Here is an 11296-nt window from a genome sequence, read left to right on the forward strand (position 1 = left end):
AATGTAATTTCATTCTACTATCTGAAAATTTGTAAACGCTCGTCAGATAAAAATCTCACTGTATGAACCTTGTAATTATTCTTAGGGGACATATGTCCCAGAATAAAGTTATTTTTTCATTCATTCATTTCATTCATTCATTCATTCATTCATTCATTCATTTCATTCATTCATTCATTCACCTCGACAAAGGTATAGTGCGGGTTGGCATCTAGTTGGTCTCATTTAGAATCCATAACATTACGTCCACTACTATCGCTCACGCTTGCGTCAAAACATTTTTCTTGGTACACCCACATTTCAAAAACGACGCGTTTGATTTACCCAAATTTGGGAAGAAATGAGACGGAAGGATTAGCGTGAAAATAGTTCAGTTTTAATTTTATCAAACACCATCAATCAGTTTCACATATAGATGTTTCAAACACGACTCAATGTTATTCTAAAACGACAAATCAAATTTATTAAAAACAAACTTATGAAAAATTAATCTTAAACCATTAAGTCTAGATTATTCACGGTGAGTAAACTTGTACTATGATATGTTTTCTGAATATTTAAAATATTATACCAATTGTCTCTTTATATCATTTCTTCTTATCGTACATAGTTATATTTTACAAAAAGATTAATTAATTTTCAAAATGAAATGTTTCTAGGTTGGAATATTTCTATATTGTTCTTTATAAGACGAGAGTAGTAAGAAAAATATCTAGGGAAGGTTTAACATTCTTCGCTCTAACTAAATACTACCTCGACATGTCTTAATTAGGACTTTTTCAGAAGAACAAGTTCGTAATGATGTGCAGTCAGCTCCATAACATTTCTCCCTTTAAGTAACTTAAATTTTATAACATCGATGACAACTAATGTTCTACAATATTTATTATTATTATTATTTAAAAATACGATAACTGAAGAAATTTATAATTTGTTAATTAATTTATATTTCATCCTACAACTAATAATTATGCTTTGTTCTTTTATAGAAACCCAATATTACACAAAACTTTCTAAACTCTGGTTTTTATTATTTAATTATATTTTAAAACTTGCATTACTCAATTTTAAGGTATGATAGTGGAAATATAGTGTTATTGAGATGAGTGAAATGACATTAAGAAGTATAAATATTCAAGGTGTCTCCTTGAAACGGTCTAAGCGATGAAACATTGCAAAAAAATAAAGACAGTGGATCAAAAAAAAAAATGTGTTTTAATTTAAGTACCTATTCTCAAAAAAGAAATTAATATGATGTATTAAAAAAATTATTTATTTTTCTTCATCTAATGATGAATTCGGCAAATGGATACAAGAGTAATTGATACAGCAATAATTAATAAAAAATAAAAAAGTATTTTTATGATTTTTTCGAAGAAGAAATTTCTATATAAAATTGTTCCGTTGGTACAGTGGTCTCCGCTTATAAAAATAAAATAATTAATTGGAATTGCTCGGTTTGAATACAAAACCTGCCAAGAGCTGATTACAATTCTAAATGTTTAAACAAGGATTTTTTGGAACAACAGTCAGCTTTCTACAATATTTATTTATTTAATCGACGTTACTACATAAATTTTTCGACTTCGGGCCTTTGAATGATTATTCAAAGCCCTAAAGTATTCCTTTAACGATCGATAAAGGGACACTTAAGGGATCAGAACACTCCCTACACTAGAGCTGAGTGGACAGTAAACGCCCTGCTACTAGAGCTAAGTACGGCTCAACCGGTCACATTACACACGCTCTAGCTTCAAACCACAATTGAACTATTTGACTGCGTTTCCCAAATATTCAAGTATGGCCAAATCTATGGATTATTATAATATGACATATTGGTATTTATAATTAATTTTAAAATCAACAATAATATATAAATACCAATACAATATCCACTATTTGACTCCCAGCTCTCTTCTTTTAAAATACCTAGAAATGTAAAATCTATTGTGATGGTATATTTAATTTATTTGTAGAAAGTAATTGTATAAAGAAACTTAAAATTATTGTGAAAAGAATAATTTAAAAACAACGAAATTAATAATAATAAGAATCATAACTAGTTCTCTCACGTTAAAATCACGTGAAAGTTCCTTCAACGATTTTAATCGTATTTTGTTTCCTATATTCATTATAATATAGCTAACCAAGCATTTTATAGAACAATGGAAGTCTCAGTTATCACTTTAGGAAACTCGTAAGATATCGTTAACTTACACTATAGAGGTCTTTATTCCAAGATAACAGAAAATAAGAATAGTTGAACTCAGTTAAGTAGTGAAAAAAAATTTTGCGTAAAAAGAAAATTCTTTATATGTTAAATTAAGATTTGATCTACATATGTACACTGATGTAAAAATTAAATGTTAGTAGAGACAGACTGAAGTAGTGTGTCAGAAAAAGAATTTATCCAGGCAAGAGACTGACTCACTATAGTCAAATACTGGAGCGCTGGCAGGAATGAATATGTAAATTTTACGAGGACCGCGAAGAAGCGAACAAATAGAATTTACATTTAAAAAGAAAATCACGTATAGCCTTTTCTACGGAGACAGTTTTAAAATTAATTTTGAAAAGATTTTATTACCCAATTTTGTAGAAAAAAAAATTGTGACAGGTTGCATGAGGGCTGCTTCAATGTTTAAAAGTTGTACCTTGTACATATGTATTATTTTATTCTCAAACATACATATATGTTTAAGACTGTTAATCATATATATTTTTGAAGATATTGAGATTTAGTTAATAATGAATAATTATATGTTTTCGAAGTTTCGAGATTTTATTGTTTTCTATGCTTTCCCTGCAGTGAATAGAATTTTTTAAAAAATGTCTTAACTTATTATTACAGAATATAATAATAACATAAAATATGCAGAGTACAAATTTATGTTAATCTGTGAAAATATTATTCACAATTTATTAATGACTGATATATTCTCTCTTGAAGTTTTGAAATAATACCATTGCTATGTATGGAGGTATTAGCAATTATTAATATTATAGGGGTCTTTGCTATATGTCTTGTCATACCTGTGCCGGGTATGTGACTGTCAACAAAGGGTACTTCGCAGGTGGTTAATGGACAGGTGAAAGGGTCCTGAGCAAATCTATTAAAAGCAGGTATGGCCTGCTGGTTTTGTCGGTGGGCAGGTCAATTATAAACAAAACTCCCACCAAACACACTTCTAAATGTACCACCCCCCTTGACGTATTTTTCGTAGGCGTGGCTGATGATAGCCAATCAGGAATGAGATTCCCACTTTTTGAAACAAGTGGGGGCAGAAGTAAAGAGAAAATATAGAAGCAGGAGAAGCAACAGAAGTAACAAGACTGGCTAGAGAAGAGCATGGACTTGGAGAAGTCCTAAAAAGAGCTCTTCAGAAATGATGATGACACCCACGATTACAACACGACACTAATGGCGAAGACTTCATCACTACATACCTTGACACACCCATACCATACAAATCAGCAGCTATAAGTATACATTATACAATAAGTAATAATGTAATAATTATATTTTATAACACCATTTATCTGAATCATTACAAACATTTTAATAACATCATATATCAATAAATTATAAATTAATACTTACTTCCTTTATTTAGTTCATTTACTATTGTTTTACACAATACCACCCCTAATTATATTATATAATTAATGGTAACAATATTTTATAAATATAAAGGTACTTGATTGGTAACTGGTAAACACAAAGAGCCTCTGGAAAAGAATCCGATGATAATGATAATTTTGCAGAACTCAATATAAATTAATTAATTAACTTATTTTGAATAATTATCCAATCACCTTCAGCGATTATCCTTGCATCCCGACTAAACCCCGAGACAGTACATAGCACCATATCCTCAAATATTCCAGGAACCACCTCTGGAATCAAACGGTTTTCTCCAGATCTTCAAAATTCAAACTTATACTAAGCTTAATCAGACCCATTAACTAGATATAGCATAGCTAAAATACCCTTATAGTAAACTCCAAATTTTCGAACTAAAAATACAAAAGTGAATTGGACATGTAACTAACAAATCTGAATGAACAAACTTACACCTTTTAACTGTCGACCAAAATTTGAGGACTCTTTTTCAAAGGTTTTATAACAAATTACAATTTCCTACCAAATGACTAATTAGGAAATGACGAGGGTTGAATAAAAAAAATTGCAAGAATGAGCTAAGCACGAGGAAAATGTTGCTGGTTATTGTCTTTTCCTCTCTACTTTCCTTCAAATAGGAAAGGTTAAACAAAAGGGAGAAGTTTAGCAAGTCATTGGGACCTAGGTTTACTTTAAGGTTAATTGGATTGTCCGCCATTGATATCTAAACAGAAACAGAAGGAAGTTAGTGATTGGTTCCGACTACTCTGCCTCGCCCATGGAGTGCATGATAAAGCCCACTGTCGGATTTAAGTAATCCAATTTTTGCCGTTGTTTTTTGAATTTATATAAAGTCGGGGTCGGGGGTCTCATTTCCTGATGCCTCCCCTTGCCGCGAACACCGGAAGACCCCGAAGACGCTGCGACTGCAATGCCGCCCCAGCCTAAGCATCATGCAAGCTAGGACCTGGCCTACCCCTACCATCACGCCGGAGACCAGGACACGCTGGCCAGCCTCTGAGAGGAAAAGACGCCTTTTCAGACACGGGGCGAAGATTACATGGTTATCACCATTTCGCCCACAGCACACCTAGACGAGGGAAGCGACTAGGATACGTCACCGCGGCGGCGAAGACGTCACCAGATAAGCCAATACAATTCATGAGACCCTAATGTTCTGTTTCATATTACTATAGATAAAGATTACTGAACTAACACACTAATCTAATTGCCCCTCCAGGGAATTAATCTTATAAATTAAAGAAATACATGCACGTTTTTATGAGCATAAAGTGTCTCATAATTTTCAGCCCCCCTTTTCCACACATTAATTTTAATCATAAAATTACACTCGGGACACCTCCAGTATAGCACGAGCAGGTCCCCACATGTAAACACCCACCGTTTCGGCTTCAGTTATCCTTGCAGCGTACATTATAAGAAGTAGTATTCTTTCAAGTGCTTTACTTGTTAACATTTTTTCTAATAAGATAATTAGTTACTTGTTATGTAACAAGTTATCATAACTTCTTGACCTGTTATTTTTAGATAGTTTTTAAGGGTTAAAAGTGACAAAAATGCAACTGACCTCCTTGCGGCATGACGGGCCCACAGACAACAGTATCCTCTCGCTCGTGTACCATCATGAGGCCGCCGATGACGATGTCTCCCGGGGTTTCGCAGGACTTCTTCACAGGCCAGTCCACCCGGATGGCCACCGCGGCCCAGGCACAGCTGAAGAGCACTCCAAGGCTCCTCATGCCACGCCCCGCCCTGAGGAAACAATCAGTAATAATTATAAACAATATTTATGTAATAAATATTTTTTAACATTTTGTTTTATTTAACAATAGACAATTAAAAAAAATATTGGACACTATTTCACACAGCTTCCAATTTTGAAATAGCACTAACCCTTGCGCATTTCAAAATAAGAATTGCTTTATTATTCACCACTCCAATAGTTCCCCATGTTACCGTCGGTTATGTGTAAATATATCTCTTTTTTAATCATCAACTAATGATCAAATTCTATCATAACATATCGGAGATAGTTGTATTTTACTTGTATTTTATGAAAGTTGTAATGTCAATAAATATTCTCATTTTTTTTTTAACACCACCTATTTGTCCATAAGCTTAATAATCAAACAACCGTATTAATATAAACAAAATCTATTTATATTAATGATAATAGATAATTGATAATTACCCTTATAAATGATAGCTCTATGGAGACTACTGTATGAGATAGATTGCTGAAACTACAGCTGTTGACAATAGACAGTGGTTCACACGTGGGATAAATGTCTGGTTGACTAACTGCATTTCTGACAGTTAGGTCATACCAGAATTTGCTATGACCGCATGTCAACCCATTCATTGTGTATGAGTATATTGTATAAACTACGCAGTATATGCTTAAATATTGAAAGGAATAGTATATCAAATAATTTTACCCAAATTTAATAATAAATTACAGAAGTGCAGTTTGAACAAATACTTCTCTCCTAATAAAACTGAGCTCACTGATCTATACAACTCCATTAAACAAATAGTTTAGGAGATATCTATGCAGATGGATAGAGCAAAAGAAATTTTTTTAAAAAATGTGCAAAAAATTGTTAAATAAAGAATAGTCCTTAATCCTTAAACCCTGACGTACAGATTTTTATAACGTATTTTTTTAACCCGGGAAGCTTTGTTGTTTTGATAGTCGTATTTTATTTTAAACTGCATGTCTCTTAAAAGAAAGAAAGTAAATAGTAAAATAAAAATATCATTAATTCAAATATAACATGAAATAATGAGGTGTAGAGGATAGTCGGGGAGGGGGGTACGGTGAGCATAAAAACACAAATAAAAAAAAAAATTATTTATTCGTGCCACGTTTCGGTCTTTATTAGCGAGCTTTTGGCAGAGATTCTGGCCAAACTCATAATCTCTAAAAATTCCCAGAATTTCTTCCGAAAGCTCTCTGATGAAGACCGAAACGTCGACACGAATAAATTTTTTTTTTTATTTGTGATTTTTGCTGACCGCACCTCCCTCCCTCCCCCCGACCATCTTCTCCACTCATAATTTATGAAAAATGTATTAACAAAAAAATATAATAGTTTTGAGTATGAAAAAGATTTGAAAATAATGTTCTTTATTTATTCTGTCACAAGTTCCTGTAGAATAAGATAACAGTAAAATACAAAAAAAAAAAGAAATAACAAAATATCTCTAATAATAATAATAATAAATTAAATAAAAACATTAATAATTAACCTATATAATTAAGGAAAATGCAATTAGTGTTTATATAAGACAATAATATTTAAATGAATAGTATAGACATTTAATAATTGTCTGCATTAAATTAAAAAATAAATAAATAAAAAGGAAACAGTAACTAATATTAAACAGGCAGAAGTACATAGGTACATGGAAACAAAGCAATGTATCATATACAGTACATAATACAGTATATACAGTATATACAGTATACTACATATACAGTATATAATTTAACTATAGAAATTTAGAATGGTAAATGAAATAAAATTTATTGATTTTTTTATGTTTTGGTTTCAGTTATTATTAACTAATGTTAAATTTCAAACTGAAATTAAATTAAAAATGACAGAAAAAAGGAAGCTATTTAAGGTATGGAAAATAACATAAAAAATCAAAAAGAAAAAAAAAACTTCAAATAGGCCATGAAGATTGAAAAATAGTCCGAAACGTTGGAAGCATTGGAACACAAATGTAAAATTAATAAACAAAAAAATTAAGTATGAAGACTTATAAATTCCAGAATACATAAAGAGCAGTAAAAAAAAGATACATTAATTAACAAAAAGAAAAAGCAAATAATGTTTTTTATAAGCATATGACGTTCAAATGAATATTTTTGATATCCACGAATAATCTGTAATTAATATAAATAAATAAAAAAGGGAACACATAAAACAAAACCAACTACCACATCATAAACCAGAAAGTAACTAACTTCTAATCAAACAAAATGAAAAAAAAATGGACTGAAGATAATTAGTAATAAAGAGTAATTAATATTTATATATAAGTTTTAAATAAAATTTAAAAACATCACATGTAAAAAAAATAATCAAAAAGGCAATAATTAATCTGAATAGAATATTTAAGGATGTATGATACTTACAAAGCTAACTTGTCCTATTTAAGTTCAATTAAGATCAATTGCATTAATTTAATTAAAATTACCAGTTTTATGTATTATTGGATAAACAATAATCTAAAAAATACAGAGCACAAATATGAAACATGATCTACAGTTGCCAGAGTAAATGATAATTTTCACATTATCCCACAAATAATTATAAGCTATAATACTTTTAAAAATACATCGTCCTACATTGTTTCAAAAAGTAATTATTACGATACCGCATATTATAACATACTGGTAAAATTAAATTGGCAGTCATATATCAAGTTTTAAATTTATATTTTGTCGATTTCGCTTTTCTATGCTGATTAATGTTTTGTTTCATTAATTCAGTTGTTATTACGAAGTTAACTAACTTAACAGAATTTCCGTTAGAAATGTCGGTTTTCCTTCTATTTTCGTATGATAATTGTCTGGCGTTAAAACTAGTTTAAATTACAAATCTTTTAGAACTGTTTAATTTTTAAATACAGTTTACATTAATGATATGTTGAATTTGTGTTAATAAAAATTATGGACACAATATTTATTTAATAAAAAAATTCAGGAATGTTCAAAAATCGAAATTATTATTATCTGAACTTGTGTGAATCATACGTCTGATCCATTTTCAATGTCTAACTTGGGCGCCAGTTATTAAAATGAAAATTCCATTTGTTCTACTATGGAGGTTATATTTAATCTCCTTAATCTATCTTAATATATTTATAAGCAGTAAATAATTAAAAGATCGTATTTTCACTTCATCATTTCATATCCGACCCTCTAGGTAAGCCACTTTAAAAATTCATATCCAATCTACAATTGACTGTTTGTCTCAATTCACTTACTGAATTAATCAGTTATAACATTCAATTAAAAAAATACGTTTCATTATTTATTGTAGAAAGAAAAAACATAAAATAAAAACTATATGTTATAAACTATACTTTTTAATTTATAATGTACTGATATTTTATGGCAAAGCATTTATCTGGATTATTCAATCATTTTACAAATTGATTTTATCGCACTCAAATGTAAATAAATCCTGTTTTCCTTGATATAGTTTATATACTATTACATTACCCAATACAACCCCTTGTTATATTATATATTTTGAATAGTAACAATAATTTATAAATCATATATAAATATGAAGATATGTAATTGGTAAACAGTTAAACATAAAAACCTTTGGAAAGGAATTCAATAATAATGATAGTTTTGCAGGACTCAATCTTAATTAATTAATATAAATATATTTTGGGATAATTGCCTTCAGTGATTATCTTGGCATCCCGATTAATGACAGGTCAATATAGCAATAGTCAGTATAATAATAATTAATTATGTAATAATGTTAATTTTGACAAATATGAGGATATTTATAGGACATGTTTAAATTCGTTATGTTATTAGGTCAATTAGTAATTTTTTTTCTTATAAGGAAAAGAACTGTAAAGGCTGACAAGTAATAATTGCATTTTTGTGATTTATGACACAAATAAATTGCCTACCATTTTTATCAGTGCTCATAAATGTGGATATTAGTTTAAACTGAAAAGATCTGGAAGATAAGTGACAGCTATTTTATATATGACTTTAAATAACGATTTAATATGCAGTGTGTTCAAGTTTTATATGACTTCACAATTCTTAATGTTTTCCTTTCATTGGCTTTGCGATTATAACATTTTATTATTGTGTAGTTCTGCCCATGTAGATCAGCTATATAGTCATTATGTTTCCAGGTTTACATTAATATTGAACTGTTTCAAGTTTTGAAACATTATTTTTTCTTTCAAAAATATTTTATTGGCCTCTCTAAAAGTATGTTTTCACACAGTCACTCATCCTTCACTCCCTCATTTCAACATTTTTTTTAATTTTCTCTTTTTTTTTAATTTTCCTTTTTTTTAAAGCTATAATTATTATTACTCCTGCTCGAGTGAAGACACTATGCCAAATTTTTCTCAGCCGGAATTTATAACTTATCAAAATTGAGATTTTAGGAAGTTAAATCTGTGGATCTTCAGATAATGATCCAAACATGGAATGAAATAACACAGCTGAGTTTATATGAAAGATATATTTATTTATCTGAAGTTTGTAAATCTTTCCAGTCGGTTGCAATTTATAAATGGAAAAGCCATTTATTTGTGCAGGTAAAGCAATTCCCGAGGGCGACAGTAACCACTTCAATTTCCTTCGACTGGCATGCTTTTATTTTATTTTATTGTTTTAATGTAATAAATGTAAATTGATATTTTCACGCTACCAACATAAAAATAATTCCGTATTAATGAAATATATAAAAAACCATAACGTCAAATGAACTGCTTTTTCCTAACGCCCTAACATTCATTATAAGATGTGGTTGTTAACACTTACATACTGTTTGTTTAAATATGTTACAAAGAACAAACTTCGTAAATATATTGGAAAATCGTTGATTGTTGAGCGTTTATAATATATTAAAGAAATTAATTAAAGTACTTAATGTGAGACAACGTTTCGCCCCACTTCGCAGCGCTTCATAGGGGCTAAAAATACAAACAACTAAAATAATGAAACAAAGTAAGAGAATAGATAATATGAAATAAAAGTAAACTAAGGATAAATATGAGGAAATTTATATAACAACCAATAAAGTAACATAAAGAAAAAAATAAAAATAAGATTTACAGTGCAAAGCATAAATAAACAAGAAATACAAAAAGATATTAGGCAATTAAAGAAAATGGAAACGAGAAGAACGAAAAAAGGGGGTCTTTTATTGTGTAAGGTATTTTTTTTTTATCGATTTTTTTATTTATTATTTCTGTTTTTATTAATTTTCAAATACCGTCTTGTAATTCTTGTCTATTTATACTTTTCACTCAATGAAAATAGATAAAATATGTACAATCGATTACAAAAGAGGTAGTTCTGGTAGATTTATTTTAACATTCCAGACTATATATCAGCCTCAAATATATAATTTCAGTTTTGTACTTTACGTTTTCGAGCTGGCTGTCCACACGCAAAAACCATTTTGTAAGACTATTTGAACTCAGAGGATCTCAAAACATTTTTTCTCTCTTGATAATTCTTAAATTTTTCAAATTCCCACTACGCTCTTTGCTACGTATTCCATTTATTAGTGACGGCAGGTAAAAAAAAAAATCCGTCTTTAATATAAAAAATAACTGATTGGTAAACTAAAAGGGTTCTTAAAAAAAAAAGTTTAATTAAAATTTATAATAATTTAAATTCGTAAAATTCGACCAGGGTCATTATATTATGCTTAAAAAAAGTCTATTTTCATAAGGATCCAAATTGTAGATTTATATTATATATAATTTACTAAATAATTCAAAAACACTATCCAAAATTATAGTCTCAAAACATTTATTTCATTCACACGTCCAACGTTTCGGCCAATTCGGCCATCTTCAGGGACAATCTTAAATTACTATGAGACATATCATTTAACCATTTAAAAAAACTCCATACAGGCT

At 29.5% G+C, this 11296-nt stretch overlaps 1 protein-coding gene across 1 annotated transcript in view; it reads right to left on the reverse strand.

Moving 5' to 3' along the window:
• Positions 1 to 11296, reverse strand: part of LOC106682173 (metabotropic glutamate receptor) — a gene marked incomplete at its 5' end in the record, with an annotated part of 282446 nt that overhangs the window by 187533 nt on the left and 83617 nt on the right. The window contains 1 exon segment of the mRNA XM_067051351.1: positions 5211 to 5395. Within this exon segment, the coding sequence (XP_066907452.1) occupies positions 5211 to 5382 (172 nt within the window).

Source organism: Halyomorpha halys, unplaced genomic scaffold, assembly GCF_000696795.3.
Source record: "Halyomorpha halys isolate HHAL.00 unplaced genomic scaffold, Hhal_1.1 Scaffold392.1, whole genome shotgun sequence".
Lineage (NCBI taxonomy): Eukaryota > Metazoa > Arthropoda > Insecta > Hemiptera > Pentatomidae > Halyomorpha > Halyomorpha halys.